At 54.8% G+C, this 21,493-nt stretch overlaps 1 protein-coding gene and 1 long non-coding RNA gene across 3 annotated transcripts in view; both read left to right on the top strand.

Annotated features, from left to right (window-relative positions):
* Window positions 1-16,437, top strand: part of ZBTB7C (zinc finger and BTB domain containing 7C) — a 382,804-nt gene extending 366,367 nt beyond the window's left edge. For both annotated transcript variants that reach the window (XM_069568498.1, XM_069568497.1), the window contains 2 exons: window positions 172-1,377; window positions 13,551-16,437. In XM_069568498.1, the coding sequence (XP_069424599.1) occupies window positions 188-1,377; window positions 13,551-14,202 (1,842 nt within the window). In that variant the 5' untranslated portion in view covers window positions 172-187 and the 3' untranslated portion in view covers window positions 14,203-16,437. The remainder of the gene's footprint in view (window positions 1-171; window positions 1,378-13,550) is intronic.
* Window positions 16,438-17,704: 1,267 nt separating this feature from the next.
* Window positions 17,705-19,826, top strand: LOC138428160 (uncharacterized). The gene is made up of 3 exons (XR_011252308.1): window positions 17,705-17,836; window positions 17,935-18,095; window positions 19,624-19,826. It is a non-coding gene; the product is annotated as an uncharacterized lncRNA (long non-coding RNA).
* The last annotated feature ends 1,667 nt before the right edge of the window (window positions 19,827-21,493 follow it).

Below are 21,493 nucleotides of genomic sequence, written 5' to 3'. Positions count from 1 at the left end.
GCTCCCTAGCAGAGGAGGAGGGAGGGGAGCCCCAAGCAAAGGCAGGGGTGGGATAGGAGAGCACCGCGGAGGCCCACCAGCCTGACCTCCCTGGGCCAGGATCCCAGAGCTGGTGTCCCCTCCAGGGGCCAGGTCCTCTAACTCAATCTCTTCCTGTGTGTGTCCCCGCAGGGCTCCGGCTGAGAACATGGCCAATGGCATTGACGAGCTGATTGGCATTCCCTTCCCCAACCACAGCAGCGAGGTCCTCTGCAGCCTGAACGAGCAGCGGCATGACGGGCTGCTGTGCGACGTGCTCCTGGTGGTGCAGGAGCAGGAATACCGCACCCACCGCTCGGTCCTGGCCGCCTGCAGCAAGTACTTCAAGAAGCTCTTCACGGCCGGCACCTTAGCCAGCCAGCCCTACGTCTACGAGATTGACTTCGTCCAGCCCGAGGCGCTGGCCGCCATCCTGGAGTTCGCTTACACCTCCACGCTCACCATCACCGCCTCCAACGTCAAGCACATCCTCAACGCCGCCAGGATGCTGGAGATCCAGTGCATCGTGAACGTGTGCCTGGAGATCATGGAGCCCGGAGGGGACAAGGAGGATGACGACGACGACGAGGAGGACGATGATGAGGACGAAGAGGAGGAGGAGGAGGAGGAAGAGGAGGACGACGACGATGACACGGAGGATTTTGCTGATCAAGAAAACTTGCCTGACCCCCAGGACATCAGTTGCCACCAAAGCCCTTCCAAGTCGGACCACCTCTCAGAGAAGGCTTATTCGGACACACCCAGGGACTTCCCCGACTCCTTCCAGGCCGGCAGCCCGGGCCACCTGGGCGTGATCCGGGACTTCTCCATCGAATCTCTGCTGAGGGAGAACCTGTACCCCAAAGCCAGCCTCCCCGACAGGAGACCCTCCTTATCTCCATTCGCCCCGGACTTCTTTCCGCACCTCTGGCCAGGAGACTTCGGTGCCTTTGCCCAGCTGCCTGAGCAGCCCATGGACAGTGGGCCCCTGGACCTGGTCATCAAGAACCGCAAGATCAAGGAAGAGGAGAAGGAGGAACTACCCCCACCCCCACCGCCGCCTTTCCCCAACGATTTCTTCAAGGACATGTTCCCGGACCTTCCCGGGGGTCCCCTGGGCCCCATCAAGGCGGAGAATGACTACGGTGCCTATCTCAACTTCCTGAGCGCCACCCACCTGGGGGGCCTCTTCCCACCCTGGCCGCTGGTGGAGGAGCGCAAGCTGAAGCCCAAGGCCTCTCAGCAGTGCCCCATCTGCCACAAAGTCATCATGGGGGCGGGGAAGCTGCCGCGGCACATGAGGACCCACACCGGGGAGAAGCCATACATGTGCAACATCTGCGAGGTCCGCTTCACCAGGTGCGCCGGGCTGCCTGTGGGGGAGAGGCGGGGCTGGGCTGGCCGGGGGCGGGGCGGGGCTGGCCGGGGGCGGGGCTGGGCGGGGATGGGGTGGGGCGGGGCTAGATGGGGGCAGGGAAAGGGCGGGGCTGGGCTGCTGGGGGTGGGGGGAAGGGTGCTGGGAGGGCCAGGGGCGGGGCTGAGAGGGCCGGGGGCGGGGCTGGGAGGGCCGGGGGCGGGGCGAGATGGGGGCAGGGAGAGGACAGGACGAGATGGAGCGGGGCTGGCTGGAGGCAGGGCTTGGAGAGCCGGGGCGTGATGGAAAGGGTCGGGGGGCCACCGGATGGAAAGGGGGCCACCGGGATGGAAAAGGACCCAGGTCAGGGGAGGTCCACTGGGGTCCTAGCCGCACAGCAAGCTCATTGTCATAGGTGCTGGGCATTACCAGGGGCAGTGATTTTCAAATATTTTCTCATATTACCCTACTAGGTGGAAGGCCAAGATATGAAATAGATCCGAACAGAGCTGTCTGGTTAAGGCGGAAGTAGGGAAGCTCCCACTGCAGACCCGGGGAAGCCAGTTTGAAGCTCCCCAATGGCGTGCAGCAGCAACCCCCCCCCCCACCCCGCCTTTTTTTATTTGGAGCACTGTCAGCATGCCAGGGCCTGTCCTGAGTGGATTCCTCAGACTACCCCTCCCGCCACGTCCTGAAAGTCAGGGAGGGCCATGGCCTTTGTCCACAGATGGGTGATCCGTCTCCTAGTAGCTAATCAGCCACCCCTAAGCCCAGTTGGGAGATGGCAGAGCTAGGACTTGAACCTCAGTGAAACCCCCGGAGGCCCTTTCAGTCCTATTTGGGGTCAGACCTACAGGATGTGCCTCCTTTTATGATGTCCCCCTTGACTGTCCGTGTTAGGAAGAGGGTTAACTTTATGCTGTTATGAAAGTGGAAATTTGACATCAGTACATGATAAACCCTTCATCTTCCCTGGACTGTGTTCCATTCAGCACTCAAGTATTATATACCTCCTCTGCAGAGCAACTTTTGTGATCAAAACCGACTGGTGGGATCCTTTGGGGTCCGATTTGTCCAGGGCTAGGTTTCGATGGGCTTCTTTGGGGGAGATAAGATCTGTTGGGATCAATGGTGGTCACTGATGTGGGGCTGACGCTCACAGCCATGTCCACGGTGGGAAGGTCCTGGTGAGCGCCCTGCGTCAGGGCTTACTCATTTCAGTGTGTCTATCTGATGTGGACAGAGCCTGGTGGGATCTGCCCTGGGACGGTGACTTCCTAGTCCAGGTCTTGTCCCCACACTGCCACTGTCCCCCCCAAAGGAGCCACCTTGAGAAACCCAGACTTACTCCAGGGGCGCTACTGTCACCCTTGGCAGTTTAGCTTTGGGAATCGCTGGGAGCTCATTCTTTTGCTTTTCCTCAGTGGACCCAAAGCTTCAGTTTTGAGGACAGAGTACTGTGTTTTGAATCAGGTAGATTATCAAATCAGTGGCAATGCTTTGAAGGGAAAAACAAGATGAGTCCTGCTAAGTCACGAGACTCGCTCTCTCTGGTGGCTTGAAAACTCTATTTGAGGTTGCCAGCGAGGGTCAGGGAATAGATGACAGTTGTGGAAACAACTCTGCAGGCTCTTCCAGTGACTGCTTCAAAGGACAACTCTGATTGTTTCCAAGGTGGCCTTGGGTCCCCTTGCAGCTGCTGCTGTGAAGGAAACTCCAGCACACTCTCCCAGCTGCTCCAGGCTGACAGTAACTGGAGAATTTCCAGGTGTTAGAAGGGCAGGGACCCCCATTCCTGGGGTGTGTCCCCTTCCAGCCAGCAGTGCTGACCTCAAGTGCTCACTTCTCTCATTGCTGCAGAGCAGCTAGATCCAAAGTCCCTAAGATTCACCCCCTCTCAGGTACTCCTCACTAACGGCCCTGCCACTCTGATGTCACCCCATCTCCCACCCTGCATTCACCTTAGATCTACAGAATACCTGAAAGGCTTCACAAAAGCACAGCGATAACAGAAGGAAGACAAGCCAGAGCCCAGTCCAAATTCAAGTGCAGTTCATGCATCTGGAGCCAGGACCTTTAGCAGTCTGTGCTTCCAAGCCCAGCCCCTTGGGAATGACTTTAAGATGTGGACAGTCTTCGCAGGCCAGATCCAGAAAAGCCATCCCCTGAGTCCTGCCATCCAGGCTCCGCCTCCTTTGCTTGTCCCCTGAGCAGATGGTGGACACTGGGGACACCCCTCCCCACAGGGGAGGCCCAGGGCTGTGACTTCAGTGGTAGGTGCTGCATCGCAGGGTACCGCACGGGATCCTGTCCCTGCCCCCACCACCCCCCAAGTCCCCGTCTCCCTTCCCTCCCCCACTTTCCTCTGGGTCTTTCCCACAGTCTGCTTTCCGTGAGGGCCATGTGGGGCTGAGTCCCTGCCTTCCCTAGGGAAAGTTTTTAACTTGGTCAGTCAAGACAGTCAGACTTCTCACCCTCTTGACACCAGAACATCCTCTGCGTGGGCCCCCTGGCCGAGCTAGCCTCCATGCTGTGTTACATAGGAGGGTCGCATTCCAGACCCTCCCTCCCAACACATTCCTGCTGATCACTGAGGGTGGCCTCTGTGCCCGCTGGTGGGCTCATCGCCCCTCTGAGTAGCCCTCCAGCCCAGGGCCCTGGCCTCCATTCGGGTTAATCCTGCTCAGCCACCTGGGTCCCCAGGCCTGCTTCCAGCTGAAGCAGCTCCATGCCCACCTCTATCCACAACTCCCCTCACTCTTTTCCCACTGGGCACTGGCCCTCCTGAGAAAGACCAGAAAAGTTCTGGGACCCACCCCCAGCACCTCCTCAGAGCAGAGATACTGGAAGTGGAGGGAGGTTGGGGACTCTTATTTCTCACTGTGGGCTGTGGCTGGATATGATGGACACTCCCTGACACCCCTCCCCATCACATTCCTCAGAATCACTGATTCCTTGCTTCCCTCCTGTCTCCTCCCCAGAGCTGCCCCGTAGGATTCCTTTCAAACATCAGAGAGCCTCAACCCCGGCCGTCCAGGTCGGGGTCAACCCTGGCTGTCCAGGATCGCCTGTGACTCTCACTGTAGCCGAGTCCCCTCGCAGCCTTTCCGTGGGGACCTCCTTTGCAGCTGACTCCTTACAGCCACCAGCTGTAACCCCACCCTCCTTCCCCAGCTGGAGACTCTTCAGCTCCACTTACAGCCGCAGCTGCTGCCTCTTTGACTCAGAATTCCCAGTTTCCCTTGCAAGGCAAAGCCACTCGCTGGACTGGAGCCCGAGAGGCAGAGGGACCCAGGACCTGCTGCCCTCCTGTCCTTCTCTTGGACACCGTTTTCCTTTCTGGGGCTGAATCTTCGCCTAATTACAGCTGAGCTTCTGCCCTCTGGCCAGGTCTCCTTTCCTCTCTTCTTGATGCTGACCCACTTTCCCTCCCTCCTGGGAGTTATGTCTCCCTGCAAGGTGGCCTTTTGGCTCAGGCTCTGAGTTTCGGCTTCCAGTGCCCACTCCCAGCATGTTCACGCCCCATGGGAACATCATTCCTCATGACTTCAGCAGCACAGCATGGCAGAGGGACCTTGGGTGGCGGGTGGGGGGGGGGGTCTTCCAACAGAGCCCCTCCTGCCCCTAAGTTCCCACTTGCTGCTCTCATTCTGTGGGTGTCCGAGAAGGGCCTGAGGCCTCCTACCAGCATGTTGTCTATTCCTTGGCATCAGGAACCTCACCTCTGGGTTCCTGATTTCAGCCAGGCCCACGGTTGTCCCACCACTAGTTTTCCCAGCTCTGAGACAACCCTGGTGCCCCAGAAAAGGCCTCAGTGGCTTCAAACAGACTGTGTATCTCTGGCCCCATGCTGGCCCCTCCTAGCTCTGACCATCCTACGGTCACCTTGGCTCCGAGCCCTCTGTCTGTGCCTGAGTCTATGTGTCCACTCCCCCAGCCCTGGTCCAAGGTCACCGTTTTCTTCCTGAGGCTGCCTGGGGCCTGTGCCGGCTGCAGAGACAGATCCTGATGAAACTGGTCCTGTGGCTCTCACTTGGGAGAGAGAAGAACTCCAGGACTTAGGGCAGAGGCAGTCTGGATCAAGATGCCCCTGACCCTCCTCATCTGAAAGTCTGGAAGCCCAGGCCAAAGGTCGAGACTCCAGGGGCCACCAGAGGTGCCCTAGGATGGGCCTTGAGGAGTGGGGAGCACATGGGCCAGGGAAGATGGGAAGGTATTTGTCCTCTCTGCATGTCCTCTAGGATGCTGCTGTGCTTGGAGGGGCTTTTCCCTGCCCACCCACATTGCAGGGCCCTCCTGCTCCTTGTTGCCCCAGCCCCAGTCATCACTGCCAACTGGGCCTGGCCCCGAGTCTGAAGGCTTCGGAAGACTCTTGGGTCCTCCTGTCCTGCCACATGGGTCCTTGAGTGCAGGCAGCCTGTCCGGGGATCCCCTAGAGAGCATCACTGGGCAAGGTCCCCTCCCAGCCCCCGGCATCCTGTCTGCAGCCTGGCTCTCCCAGGTGCCTGGAGCCACAACTGTGAAGTCAAGAAACTGCAGCACTTGAGAAGAGACCAGTCTCCATGACAACAGAGGGCCCACAGAGGCCCTGGAAAAGGATGGGCAACCTCTGTGCCCCAGGGAGTCAGTCTCTGATGCCCCGCGATTCCCCCAGTCTCCACTAAATCCCCTGTAGACACCCCATAAAGCCTACGACTTTACCCTCCAACCCCAAAGCGCAGTGCAAGCCAGCTGCTGATTGCTCTGTAGCCCAACAGCTGTTGGCTCTCAAGGCAAGGCCAGGAGCCTGGCTGTTGCTGCTTTTTTTTTTTTTTCTTTTCCTGTATTTTCTTTTTAGTTCTCCCACCCCTGGCAGCTCTGGGGACCTTATTAAGATAATATAATGTCATTAGCAGTGGCAGCAGGAAGAGAATTTTTCTCCGACCATCAGGTTACCAAGAAGTCTGGATGGGTGGTGCTGGGAAAGCGTTCTCCTCCCTGGGAGCCTCCAGGACCCATGACCTTTTCCTTTCACTCAGGGGAATGAGACCACAAGTTCTGGCTCATCTTTCTCGACGAGGAGCACTCAGAGCTGGAAGGGGGAATGCCTATTGGGGCTTGCATGGATGTGACTTGGGCTGGCTCCCCGGTGTGGGGTAAAGGGATGAGATGGCAGACCAGGGCACAGGGCAAGAGAGGAGCGTGTCAGATTTGGACTGGGGAGTTCTAAGGATCGGCTCCACACTGGCAGGCCATAGCCATGACCACCCACTGTACATTCAGTGGTCATCACTGGGTGGAACTCCAGAGCCTCTGGGGGGTTCTTATCCGAGCAGGTTCTGGTACCATCTGGGCCACGTGCTGAATGAGGAAGAAGAGAGCAGGGTCTGGTGGGCAGGGAACACAGAACCCAGGGTCTCCCGAGGGCTACAACCCCCTCGACAGGGCACGGTGATGAGGAACTCCAGCTTCCGGGCCTGGATCTGCCTCTGACAGCTGTGTGACTTTGGCCAAGCCTCCTGCCCTCTCTGGGCTCAGTTCCCCCACGTAACACAAAGGAGTTGAAGCAAGTGCTCCCTAAGTTCACACCCAGGTTTATGACCCCATTTATCACCCAGGATCAGGAAAGCCCTGGACCCCATTACAGCACTTCTCTTTGCCTCCACTTCCTCCCAAGAATGATGGAAACTCAGACTTCCTGGGCTTTAGTGAGTTAAGGTATAATCACCTGCACAGTTACACCTCCACTGGAGCTCCCAATTAGTTCTGGCAGGACTGTCCCTGAGTCTGGGTCCCTTTTTCGCATCTGCTGGAGGCCAGTGCTCCTTGCCCATGAATCTGCTGCTTCCTCATCATCTTGCTGTCTAGGTGCCTAACAAGACAGGTCCCCGGGAGCCAGGGACAGGACGGTGGCTCTGCAGGCATGAGGAGCAGCTAAGGAAACAGCGCACACGGTGGCCCTGCCCTGGGAATAACACGCCTGGAAAACAAAGACAGCAAGGACAGCCTCTGCACAAGTGTCCCCATCTGCCAGGAGCGCCTGTGTGGCTGAGTGGGAGCCGCTGAGTGCAGACGGGGAGACAGGGCCCCCAGGACTTGCTGGGCAGGCAATGCTCATACGTAAGTGGCCATTAGAGGGCAGGAGAAGGCGATGCAGACACGTGGTCTTCCGTGGCTCCCTCCTTGCTCCTCGAGTGACCTGCCCTGGGCTGCAGTGTTCAGGTGCTTTGGAAGGTCAGGGCAAAGAATGAGACCTGGGTCGACAGGGGAAGGTACTATGAAAGACTGCACTTAAGTTTGACCTTGAAGAATCCTGCGGATTAGGAGTGGTAGACATTTCGGGCAGGGCAGTTTGCAAGGGTGAAGACAGAGCTGAAGGACGAGGGTGCAGGGCAGAGGAGGGCGGGAATGAGGGGCTCACGGCTGGGAAGGAACAAGCATATCTATGCTTGGACATCTGGAGGGAAACTGAGGATGGAGCGTGGTGTGTCCAAAGATATGCCCAGAATGGGGAGGAGCCAGGGCTGACCAGCATCCATCCCATAATACTGCAGGCTCTGAGCCAGGGGCACTGGCAGTCCAGCTCCTGCTGGCAGAGATGCAAAGACGCAAAGCTGGCTGGAGCAGGGCCCACTAGGGGAGCAGCGTGCCTGTGTGGTATGTGGGTGCAATACTGTGAGGGGGGACAGGGGACTGGCAAAGGAGAGAGGGTGAGTCTTTTTTCCAGCTTTATTGACATATACTTGACATATAACACTGTATATATTTAAGGTGTACAACAGTGATTATTTAATATGCATATATATTGTGAAACGATTACCCACAGTCATGTTAGTTAACACACCCACCACCTGACTTAGTTATCTTTTTTTGTGCTGAAAACATCTAAAATCTATCCTCTTAGTAATTTTCAATTACACAATACAGTGTTGTTCGCTATAGTCACCAACGGCCCCCAGATCTTATTCCTTTGTAACTGGAAGGGGTGAGCTTGTAAGGAGACTCTGAAGCTATTTTAAGGGGTGAGTTAGCACAGAGGTCATTTGACAGGGTTGGGGGGCTTGGAAGATTTTAAGGGGAACCACCGGACTCCTAGCTCTGAAGGAAAGTGACTAAGAGTTCAGCTGCTGAGAGTCAGGCTGGAACATTCCAGCTTCACTCATGATGCCTCTGCCAGCAGATCAAGAGTAGAAGAGTCATGATATATGAAGCCAGCCAGCCAGACATTGAGTATTAGCCCATTACCCAGATGCAAATGCTCTCAGAATGCTAAAGGTCTTCCCTAGTGGTTCAGGTGGTAAAGAATTTGCCTGCAATGCAGGAGACCCAGGTTTGATCCCTGGGTCAGGATGATCCCCTGGAGAAGGGAATGGCACCCCACTCCAGTGTTCTTGTCTGGAGAATCCCATGGACAGAGGAGCCCGATGGGCTACAATCCATGGAGGTCACAAAGAGTCAGATACAACTAAGCAACTAACAGACACATTGAGCCTCCCATTTTAGAGGTCGGGAAACTGAGGCCCAGGGCAGCTAAGGACCTGGTCTGGTTCTTGGAGTGTGCCGAGCCAGGGCCCAGCTCTGCCAACACACTTGCGCATCATATCCATATGGAAAGGCCATTACTGACATAAGGAGGCTGGGCCACCTTAGAAAGCCATTCCTTCCCTGGAAATGGGCCGGGTTGGATCAGTGTTTTCAAGGTCCTGGGAAGCATACTGCTAGCGATGCAGGTTACTCGGCCCCTGATTCAGACATGCTCCCGGTAAACTAAATGATCGCAATTTTTTTTCCAGGACTAACTTAAGAGCTCTGTCCACTCCCTTCCCCACTGCTCGCAGGAAAAGTCTCCCCTGGGGACAGCGGCTCCTGCCCAGGCTGAGCTGCTCCCACAGCTTGGCCCAGCCTAGCCTTCTGGCCCCGGAGACAGAACGCTGGCTGCCGATGCCCTGGTGTGACTGTCTGGGCTGCACTTTTTGAGGCAGCCCCTACAGGCCTCAGGCTGGGAACACTCCTTAGGAAATCCTCCAAAGAGCCTGCAAACCCCGCCCAGTTAGGCCTCCAGGCCCCTCTGCCCCTCACTGCCTGGTACCTTTGGGAAAGCTCTTTGACTTCTCTGAGTCCCCAGCTCTTCTGGGATCCAAGTGAGGAAATTGATCCAGGTGTGTTGAATTAAGCTCATGCAAACCCAGATTCCTGGTCAGTAGGAACTCATGTCTGGCCCTAGGTTCAATTCTGCACAGAGAGGTTAAGTAACTTGCCTAAAGGTCATCCAGCAAGTCAGTGGAAGATCTGCAGCTGGAAGGGGTTCCCACACCCTAATAGGTGTCCCCGTCCTGCACGACACCTTGCTTGTGAATAATGACCTGCCAGGGTCATTAAGATGGTGTATTCACCTGCCTCAAGCAGGCACTCAATGAGACAAAGTTATAGTCACCTTCTCAGCACTTTTCACACACGTGGGCCAGTCGCTACTGAGGTGTGATTTATTTTAGATGCTGGAATGAAAAGCTCAGAAGAGCACTGCATATTTAAAGGAGGCCCTTGACATTTGAAGATTTACTACTTGCATTGTCCACTATTTGAGGGTGACCCTCGGGGTCGATACTATTAAATATATATAATAGTAATTTTTTTAATCGACCTTATAAGGTTGCAGTGAGGACTGAATGAGAGGATGTATTTAAAGCCCCACTGGTGACTCTCCACCAGGCCCTCGATCTCCAGGATGGAGTCTCTCAGCCAGTGAGTGAGCCTGGCCGAGCACCGAGCATCAGCATCTCATTAGAACCTGCGTGAGTGTGTGGGGTGCCAAGTCACAGTCCCCAGCATCACTCCAAGGGTACAGACAGCACTTTGCACCCCGCCCTTACTTGTTCACACAGGCCACAGTGCAGGACTGAGGACAGAGGCCTGGGCTCTTCTAGTCCCAGCTCGGTCATTATCCTGGTGACCTTAGAGACTTCACCTCCCTGGGCCACCGTTTGCCCCCCAACCAAGTGAAGGATTAACCTAGGCCGGTGGTTCTCAGAGCAGCAGCAGCAGCAGCAGTGGCATCTGAAAGCTTGTTCAAAATGCAAATTCTCTGCTCTCTCCCCACAGACCTCCTGACTCAGGCTGTCTGGGAGGGGAGCCCAGCCCTCCATGTTTCATCAAACCCTAATAATGGCTCATTACCTTTGAGGCCCACTAGCCTAGATGCTAAGTCCCCTTCCTGCTCCAAAATCCAATCACCTGGATGAAATGTGGATTACGGAGACCCTAAGAGCAGGATGCTGGTGGGGGAGGGCGCATGAGATGTCACAGCAGGATACTCATTGTGCAGTTGAGGGGCAGCTGGTGGGTTGTGGGCAGGGCAGGGACCCGGGGGTGGAGGCTTCTGGTGTGTGGAGAATACCAACCCTCCCGTCCTCCTCCCTGCCCGCCCCCCTCTCCACCCTCACCTCCCAGGTGCCCGCCCGCCTTCTAGAGACGGATCCATCCTCCTGATCCTTCTCCCCTGCTCCCCCCCAGCATGCTCATGAAAGTCCTTTTCTCTCCTGCTCCGCCCCTGGGGAGCTAGTCAGAAAAAAACGAGAGCCAGCGAGACCTCTAGTGGCCAGGGGGACACCAGGCAGCCAGGACCTGCTCCCGCTGGCGTCCTGGGCTGCTGCTGAGTGTGGTTTAAATCTGGCCATTTTAGGGCGGGTGCCTGGGCTCCACAGCTGCTCCAACCTCAACCCCAAGCCAAAAATGACAGGCAGACGCTCCACCCAAGCCACACCTGCAGGGAGGAGGTGGGAGATGACATAGCTTCCTGGCCTGAGGGGCCTGGTCAAGGAAGGTGCAGAAGACAGCAGAGAGTTCTCATGGCTCCACAGACTCCAACTCAGCCAGCCTGAAAGGCTCCTTTAGCTGGTTTAGGCGGCATTCGGTCTTTATAAAAACAGCCTTGAGATGTCAGTCCTCCTTTCAAGACCACCAGGAGGTGTGTGGAATCCGGCTCAACACGAACCCAAATTTCTGTGCATCATCTCTGCACACTAGGAACTGATGCCTCATGCGAGGTTCAACTCTTGTGCAGAGAGGTTGTTACTCACCTAAGGTCACTCAGTTAGCGGTGGGTCTGCAGCTGGAGTAGGGGCTCCCACACACCCTATGGGAGGCGTTCTGCCACATCATCGCTTACCTCTGAATAATACCACTTAAACCCTGCAAAGCTTTGTCCTAGCTTAGGCTGCGTTCTTGTTGCACCTGGCTCTTTTGTAAACCCTGGAATTGTCTGCAGACAAAGAGGAGAGCCCAGGTCTGGAGCTAGGAAACCACAGCGCAGGAGGCTTGAACAATGTGTGCCTGCTCTCTGGAACTCTCAGATTAGTGCTGAGGACAGACAGGTCCCAATAGCCCAGGGGCTGGGATGGGACCAGGTGAACCCAGAGGGAAGACCCCGTTGCCTGGAGAGAGAGCGGAGCTGGCAGTGCAATCCAGTATCAGAAGTGGCTGCCTGCTTGGAGAACAATGAAAGATTGCTGACTTTCGGGGGGCTTATGGCCCCAGAAAGTCTATTTTCCATTGTGTGAGACAGGCCCTGACGGAGTGGGTGCTTCATTCTCTCTGATCATATTCCTAAAAGGTGTTCTGGAGTGACAGAGGCCTTTCAGAACCCAGCTCCCACTCTACTCTCTAATCCAGGGGAGGAACCACACCTGTTTGGAGTGGTGCAGTAGTTGAAGGCGGGCTTTCCAGGTGGTGCTAGTGGTAAAGAACCCACCTGCCAATGCAGGAGATGTAAGAGATAAGGGTTTGATCCCTAGGTGGGGAAGAGTCCCTGGAGTAGGAAATGGCAACCCATTCCAGTATTCTTGCCTGGAGAATCCCTTGGACAGAGGAACCTGGCAGGCTACAGTCTATAGGGTCACAAAGAGTCAGACACGACTGAAGTGAGTTAGCACGCGCGCAGGCGCGTACACACACAGTTCAGTTCAGTTCAGTCGCTCAGTCGTCTCCAACTCTTTGAGACCCCATGAATTGTAGCACACCAGGCCTCCCTGTCCATCACCATCTCCTGGAGTTCACTCAAACTCATGTCCATCAAGTCGGTAATGCCATCCAGCCATCTGTCATCCCCTTCTCCTCCTGCCCCTAATCCCTCTCAGCATCAGAGTCTTTTCCAATGAGTCAACTCTTCGCATGAGGTGGCCAACGTACTGGAGTTTCAGCTTTAGCATCATTCCCTCCAAAGAATACCCAGGACTAATCTCCTTTAGAATGGACTGGTTGGATCTCCTTGCAGTCCAAGGGACTCTCAAGAGTCTTCTCCAACACCACAGTTCAAAAGCATCAATTCTTCGGCACTCAGCTTTCTTCACAGTCCAACTCTCACATCCATACGTGACCACTGGAAAAACCATAGACTTGACTAGACGGACCTTTGTTGGAAAAGCAATGTCTCTGCTTTTGAATATGCTATCTAGGTTGGTCATAACTTTCCTTCCAAGGAGTAAGCATCTTTTAATTTCGTGGCTGCAATCACCATCTGCAGTGATTTTGGAGCCCCCAGAAATAAAGCCTGACACTGTTTCCACTGTTTCCCCATCTATTTGCCATGAAGTGATGGGACCAGATGCCATGATCTTCGTTTTCTGAATGTTGAGCTTTAAGACAACTTTTTCACTCTCCTCTTTCACCTTCATCAAGAGGCTTTTTAGTTCCTCTTCACTTTCTGCCATAAGGGTGGTGTCATCTGCATATCTGAGGTAATTGATATTTCTCCCGGCGATCTTGATTCCAGCTTGCGCTTCTTTCAGCCCAGCGTTTCTCATGATGTACTATGCATAGAAGTTAAATAAACAGGGTGACTATATACAGCCTTGATGTACTCCTTTTCCTATTTGGAACCAGTCTGTTGTTCCATGTCGTAGTTGAAGGTAAATTCTAGCCGGAGTCCCATTCCTGGGGGTTGACACCACGGCAGTAGGGAGCCTTGGCTCCTTCTGGAGGGAGAGCAGCAGAGAGCCAGGGGCGGCCCCTGGGGTTGCAGGCAGGGACTGACTCCCGGCTCTGTGTTGCAGGCAGGGACTGACTCCCGGCTCTGTGTTGCAGGCAGGGACTGACTCCCGGCTCTGTGTTGCAGGCAGGGACTGACGCTGGCTCTGTGTTGCAGGCAGGGACTGACTCGGGCTCTGTGTTGCAGGCGGGGACTGACTCGGGCTCTGTGTTGCAGGCAGGACAAGCTGAAGATCCACATGAGAAAGCACACGGGGGAGCGGCCCTATCTGTGCATTCACTGCAACGCCAAGTTCGTGCATAACTACGACCTCAAGAACCACATGCGCATCCACACGGGCGTAAGGCCCTACCAGTGCGAATTCTGCTACAAGAGCTTCACGCGCTCTGACCACCTGCACCGCCACATCAAGCGCCAGAGCTGCCGCATGGCCCGGCCCCGGCGCGGCCGCAAGCCCGCGGCCTGGAGGGCCGCCAGCCTGCTCTTCGGGCCCGGCGGCCCGGCCCCAGAGAAGGCGGCCTTCGTGATGCCCCCCGCGCTGGGCGACGTGGGCGGCCACCTGGGCGGAGCCGCCGTGTGCCTCCCGGGCCCCAGCCCCGCCAAGCACTTCCTGGCGGCGCCCAAGGGCGCGCTGAGCCTGCAGGAGCTGGAGCGGCAGTTCGAGGAGACGCAGATGAAGCTGTTCGGGCGCGCCCAGCTGGAGGCCGAGCGGAACGCAGGGGGCCTCCTGGCCTTCGCGCTGGCCGAGAACGTGGCCGCCGCGCGGCCCTACTTCCCGCTGCCTGACCCCTGGGCCGCGGGCCTGGCCGGCCTCCCGGGGCTCGCCAGCCTCAACCACGTGGCCTCCATGTCTGAAGCCAACAACTAGGCTGGTCCTTGTCCACCCCGGTCCTGCTTCCCCGTCCCCTCCCAGGCCCACCTGCCCCATGCGATGGGTCTGAACCTTTTATTTCAAAAGGGAGAAAAAAAAAAAAAAGCAGCAGCAGTGGTATTTTTCGGGCCTCCTGAGGCAGCTGCCTCCCCTTTGCTGGTGTCTGAGATGGGTGTCGCCTCCCAAGAGGCCTGGCCTCTCCCTGGCTGCCTCTCCCCGCCCTCAAAGAGAAACTCACAGAGGCCCATATCACAGCCGAGGCCCCAGGCCACGTGTCCCAAAGCACCTTGTAGCTGTGAGGGTCTAGAAGGAGGGAAGTGGCTTGGCCAGAGGCAGACCAGATGGAGCAGGGAAGAGGGAAGGGCCCTGAGACACACGCCCTGTGAGCCCCACCGCTCTGTGGTGGAGTCCCTGCTAACTCGGTTCCAGTGGCTTCATTCTCCCGGTCTCCAGTAATCCTAGGACCCTTAGGGGAGATGCCCTGTTGGCTGGGAGGCCTCCTGGAGTCAGGAGCGAGGCTCCTGGAATCCAGGCCCATTTTCCCCTCCCTGGCCTGTGACCTTGGACCTCTTTACCCTCTGTACCCCAGTTTCTCCTTGCTGTGAAAGAGGGCTGGTGATTTCATTTCCCTCTCCCACCCACCCACATGCTCATATCTGCCCATCCCTCCAAAGAGAGGCTGCAAGAGAGCAAGAGCTTTGCACTCCTAATGTCCCTGGTGATACTATTTTACTGGACTTAGTTTTATCACAACCATCTTTACATTAGCACAGGTGAGAAATGTGGCCACACTAGACAGGGTGACAGAGGAAGAAGGTTTGGGTGGAGCTTGTCCATAGCCCCCAAGCAGCTTGGGGGAACTCCAAATCCTACCTCCCCTAGGGACACATCCGGAGACGACCACCTGGCATGGTCCCCACCTCCACATACCCCCGGCAATGCCAGAAGGAGTCTTTCAGGACTCCTGGGGCCAACACAGAAGGACACGGGCCACCTCTCAACACCTGGCCGTTGCCTCCCTCCATCTGATTCCCAGAAACAAAGCGCCCAGTTACCCAGGTGTATGTTCGCTTTTTGGCTGTGGGCTTCTCGGGGCTTTGGCAACTTCTGTGTTTGAATACCCACAGCCTCTCCCTGGCCCCCCGGGGAGGAAGCTGGGTGTCCGGTGTGGGGAGTCCGAGCCTTGGCTCCAGGACGGGCATGGAGGGCTCTGTGAGCGAGAGCTGTCCACGCCCTCTCCTGGGCTTCCTGGTGGGTAGCCGTCCTGAGAAGGAAGACAGCTGGGGCCTTCCTGATTGCTCCGCTTTCCTGCCCTGCCCTCCCTTTTCTTGCTGAGTTTGCTTTTGTTTCTCAGTAGCCCAGAAGGGAGGCAAGTTCATCTGGGCGGGTGGGCAAGGGCTGGTGTCCCCAACCCTGGAGCTGTGGGCACAGAGACTTCGGCTCTTCCTATCGCCTTGGCTTCTTCCTCAGCAAACACACAAAAAACAAAAAGGCCGGAGAAGACCACAGACTCTGTCACTCTCCCAGCTCCCCCACTCGCTGCAAGAAACCCCTGCCTCCACATACCACCTCCAGCCCTTTGAGCAGAGGGAGCTATTGCTGACACCCTATGGTCCTCGGATGTCATCTGCTGGGCAGCGCCTCTCAGCTTCCCGTCTCCATCTCTGCCCTTTGCTTCTGGGACCCACCAGCCAACATGCCCACATCCCCCCCTCCTCAGTCAAGGGAGTGGGGCTGACCCAAACTTTAAGAGAAAACAAGGGAAGATGAACAAATTAGAATCCAGTGGTGTTGGGGCTTTTGTTTTTATTTTGTAAAGGTAATGACTTCTTATAAACTCAATTTTTCAGACGACTGGTTAGTTCGTTTTGTTTTCTCTTGGCTGCAATTTGGAGTTGTACATTGTAAAATATCCAAAGATGTCGAGTACTGTATGATTAAGAACTTGAAGCAAATGGGTCGTAGGAATGTTTGTGTTTTGTTTCCTTTTTTTTTTTTTCTTTTGGATGTTCCAATTTCCCTGTCTGTCTGTGGGAGAACTTTGGAAGTTTTTCTATTTATAACTTTTTTATGTGATTGCTTTATGTAAAATGACGCTCAACAAGGTTTGCCTTAGTGATTCAAGGGACAATCTTCCATAACTTTGGTCGCACGCTGCATCCCACCAAGAAAAACTCTCAGCTAATTTTCTGGCCTATTTATTAAACAGTATTAACTGACTTGATGAAATGATATTGAGAGTTGCACTTCTGTGAGAGGCGACAGCCACAAGACAATGTGCAGACATTTGTGGCTTGAGAGTTTGACAGTTGGGTGTCACAAACTTATAAAAATGTTGAAGACACCTTTATAAAAAAAATTACAAATCTTTGACCCTTATTTAATAATGTGAGGGACAGCGTTTTAAGTAAAAGAAAGCCACAGGTACTCAACTCGCTGGTTCCGTTGATTCCCCTTTGCATTGTCTTGCAGGTGTCAGGGTGGGGGCTTTGAGTCAACTCTACTCAGAACCCAGAGCACAGACTCTTGGAGTAAAATGTATCTTTGAACTGATGGGGAGGCCAGAGCTCAGGTCGTCAGTGGTTCCCTGCAGTTTTGATTCGTGAGGCTTTGCTGGATCTATAAGCTTGTGGATATCCGTGACTCCGAGTGTGAGGTATGTGTGTGTGTGTGTCTGTGTTCACATGTGCAGATACAGCCTTTGGTGTGTGAGCAAGGGGGAGTGAAAGGGGTGCTGACCATTTTAACATGACAGTCCTACCAGTCACCTAGCTTGGCATCCAGAGTAACCTGTGGCTGGCCTTACTTCCATCTCAGCCTTTCTCCTTTTACTCCCTGGCACTGGCACTGGACGTCTCTTCTTTATTAACCTGATCCTCTCTCCCAATCAGGGAGCATTAGACCCTGGAGAAGGTAAGGGAATAAAATGGGGTCAACCTTACTCAGAACCCAGAGCACCGATTCTTGGAGTAAAATTGATCTTTGAGCTGCATTTTCTATATAAGCAAGGGTTAACCTAGAGTTGCTTTTCTGTCTTCAGCCCCCCTTTCTTGCCGTGGTAAGCACTCTTATGAATGCAATGCAACATTTCTCAGCACAAGGGGAACACGGATCTGGGTTTCAGATCCAGACTACAGGCTGTGTGTCCTCAGGCTAATCGCTTTCCTACCTTGGTCCTCACTTGCCTCATTCAATAGGAGATTGAGTTTCTCCAAGAAACTCAGGAACTTAGAGCTTCCGCAAGTTTTCTACCCACCTTAAACACCCCTCAGCCAAGGGAGCCTGCCAACTGGAATATTGTGAACTGAATTTTTTTTAAAAAATAGCCTGAAGCAACCTTCCCCATAGTACAAAGCTCCTCTGAAGTCTCCTGTTGTGGCTCTGAAATTCACCTTTTGGCATTCTGATACACAAGGGGCTTCCTTCCTGGCTCAGTTGGTAAAGAATCCACCTACAATGCAAGAGATCCAGGTTCAATCCCTGGGTCAGGAAGATCCTCTGGAGAAGGAAATGGCAGCCCACTCCGGTATTCTTGCCTGGAAAACCCCATGGGCAGAGGAGCCTGGTGGGCTACAGTCCATAGCGTCACAGAGTTGAATAGGACTAATGCGACTAAACCACGACACAGTAGGTATGTGTTTGTCTTAATTTTAAAATATTGTCTTGAACGTGACTTGCCTTTCCTCCAGGATCTTCTAGTAAAGTCAATGCCCCTTGGCTGCCTTGCAGCTCGGAGAGACCCAAGCGCGTGGCTGACTGAGGACCTGAGGATAAACCTGGCCCCGTGCAAGGAAAAGGAGGACAGCTGCTTGTCACGGTCTGGCTCAGCTTGTGTATTCCAGCATCACTGGGTCCCCTTTCTGGGGATCGGTGTCCACTGAGCACCAGAGGTGAACAGGGGGAAAGGATAGGGAAGTGGGCCCACTGGACCCTGACTTCTGGGGGCTCCTGAGCTCATGTGAGTGAAGTGGCCTCTAGTCCTGGCCAGTTAGGTGTTTCCCGGAGCCACACAGGACATGGCAGGCTCCCTGATGTGCTCAGGGAGTGGGGGTGCAGAGAGCAAAGGGAGCTTCAGTAGAGAGGCAGGGACAGCAAGGAGGCTGAGGCCACTGAGGATAGCTCAGAGACGCAGGTGCATCTTAACCTGGAGAAGAAGGCTTAAGATATGTTAGAACAGGCCTTGGACCTTCTAAAGTTCTGTTAGGTAGAGAAAGGATCATACCAAAAGTTTGGCTAAATCAAACCAATAGGGGAGAGATTCCAGGAGACAGCGAGGTGCCCAAGCAAAGGAAGATGACCTCCCAGCACATGGAATTGTCCTAAAGGGGAATGAGATCCCTTGTGAGGGAGTGAGCTCTTGGTCACTGGAAGGGTTTAACCTCGCCTTCCAAGAAGCAAAGATTCCTACGTGGAAGGAGGGCTTTCTGGATGGCCTGTCCCTTGAGTCACACCATCTGACTTATGAAAAGGAGAATATATATCCTCATGGAAGAAGGACCTTACCAGGGACAGGGGGCGACGAGCGAAGAAGATAAATTGGGACACCTTCACAAAACTCCGTGTGGGGGCTTATGGCTGCCTGCTGCCCGCTAGCCAACCCCCCACCCCCAGCCCAGTGACCTACAGCAGCTTGGGGCGGGAGAAACAGGACTCAATGTAGAAAAGGCCCTGATTGATTGTAAAATCCCGGAGGTGTGACACAACAGTAATGAAGCAACAGGAAGTTAAGACGGTCTCCCAGCTCAGGCCTTCATCCGAGCCCAGGGCCTGCCCTTCCCGAGGGGCGCAGAGGTCCCCGCCACACCCGACACACCTCTGCACAGACCCCTCTTCCTCCTCTCCTGGGACCTCACCGCCGGCACTTCCTGCTTGTGCAATTTCCAGAAACGGGCACAACTGGGTTTCCCCTTGCATTTTCCCGTCTGAGAGCCGGCTGAGGGAGGGCTTCTGAAGGGAAAGTGAGAGGGGGACAGGGAGGCCTCCTCTGTCAACTCCCTTCATCGGAAGAGTCTGTCCCCCAGCCCGCAAAGGTCCCGCAGAAGGGGAACGCGACCCGGGCCCTGCGACAGGTTCTAGAACCAAAAATGTGTGTATCCGAGGCCCCACCTCCCAGTCCCGCCGGGACCCTCCCCTCTGTCCAAACCCTGACCGGAGGAGCCACGGGGCGAACGAGACTCACAGGCTCCCTCTTCCGGCCTCTGCAGCCCCTGCTTCCAATCAAGGTGGAAAGACCGGCCCCAGCAAAGCGAGGTCAGGCCGGCTGATCCCGAGTGAGGGTCTGGAAATCAGACCGGTGGGCAGATACCAGCCTGCCCCAGCCTCACAGCCGCCCCTCTCGCCTCCCCTCCCTGCTTTGGGCACCAGAGGGGAAGGCAGTGGGGGCGGGAGGCAAGCAAACCGCTTCTTTCCTCCCTTCAGGTTTGAAACATTGAGGATGGAGTCAAACACGCATTTCCAGCAATTCATGGGGAGAGAATTCCCTGGGGGAGGTCCTGCTCATTCTCCCTCCTCACCACACCCTGGGCAGGGATGGCTGTGACCTTGACGGGCAGCGCCATAGGGCCCACCCAACCAAAAAACATGTGCCCAGAAATAGCCTAATAAAATTAAGTCATCTCAAATCTGGACAATTCTGGAAAACCTCAGAACTGATCACTTTATCTGCACCAGACACATGCGCGCACACACACACACACACACACACTCTCACACACTCACACACACACACACACACACACACACACACAGAGTTATCAGACTAATGATACACAGGCTGATGTCATTCTTCCTTGTAACAATAGGAGACCCAGCAGTGCACCAATGAGACCCAGCAGCAAAGGCTTTCCCCACGAGTCTTCCTGCTGGAGTATTTGTAACGAACACTCTCATTTCCATCCTTTTGGATCCTCTGTTTCACCACAAACTCTGACCCTGACAACTAGAGCAAAAGAATAAACAAATCGGTTTCTGGAATAAGGAAGGAAGATAGGGTGAATCAGATCCCGTTCCTGTGTTCCTCTAAAAATGAATAAATTAAGGGCAAACCCTCTGAGTAACATTAGTCTTTATGCCCCTATGGGGCACACGTCATTATCCCTATTTGTATCAATCGTGGTTTAGTCAAACACCAGACCTCACCCCAGATAGCTTAAGTAGAAAAGGCTTATATTAAAGAAAATTAAGTCCTTAAGAGAATCTCCATAGAGGCCAAAGAGTCAGGCTTGTGGGGCTGCCAAGCTCAGTTGCACAGGTTGCATACTGCACAATATGTCTTTTGAGCTTCTCCGTTCACACCCTAGACAGGGTTGTGTAATTGTTATACCGTGTAGTAGATTTCTACATCATAGCAATTTCCCAGTAGATGGCAGTAAAGTGTCTGGATGTGGTGCCCTTGTCTAATTTGCACAAGTCCATGGCCTGCAAGCCAGGGACCCAGAACCACCCTTACCCATACTGTGGCCAATTGCTCCATCAGAGATTTGATCACTGCTGCTGCTGCTCACAGTGCTGTGAAGATGACAGGCCCACACCCCACAGCTCTTCCAACTAACACCAGGCTGAGGACACTGGGAGTCGCTCTGTGGCCCACCCTTTACCACCATTCTCCCTAGAAAATGTATTCTACACTTTTGCACGTCCTCCTGTTGCTCTGGTCCTGATGCGTCTGATGGGAGGAGCTCAGGCCCCATGCCTCGGCCTAGCTGCAGGCTGACCAGGAAGTAAGCTTCTGGCTTCTACCTGAGAAGGAAGGATTCATGATGTGAATTCTCCCAACAGAAGACAAATTCCAGTAACGCTGGGTGGCCTCAGAACCTCACGAGTCCATGCAGTATTTTGCAGAGGAGGGGCCTAAAGCTCCAAGAGGCAAAACCGCAAGAATGAGGCTACTGAGTGAGCCCTAGCAGAGTCGGGGCTGGAGGCCCAGTCTGCTGACTCCTGGCCACTGCACCGCACTCTCCTCTTAGAAGCTGAGGCCCAGAATGAGGCCCAGGATGAGGGAACCGAAGTTGGCTTAGCCAGAGCTCATACTGGCAGTTCCTCCAGACACCTCAGCCCTCTCCAGTGCTGGTAATCGTCATTCACAGTTTCCCCCTCCCTGAGCCTATGAGACACTCAGAGTTGCCTTTCCAGGCAAGAAGCTTGGTCAGCATGGACCTTTCGTCCCCTCTCCCTCTCACAGCAGATACAGCCATCTCTGCTTTCTTGTTACATCCGGGGGCATGGAACTTTAACCTATGCTTCTCTGCTTTGTTACTGAAAAATCTGCTCCGTGGTGAGCCTCCCTCCT

This window comes from Ovis canadensis, chromosome 23 (genome assembly GCF_042477335.2).
Source record: "Ovis canadensis isolate MfBH-ARS-UI-01 breed Bighorn chromosome 23, ARS-UI_OviCan_v2, whole genome shotgun sequence".
Classification (NCBI taxonomy): Eukaryota; Metazoa; Chordata; class Mammalia; order Artiodactyla; family Bovidae; genus Ovis; species Ovis canadensis.
Note: the sequence above shows the minus strand (reverse complement) of the source record. Positions and strands in the feature narration are given on the sequence as shown.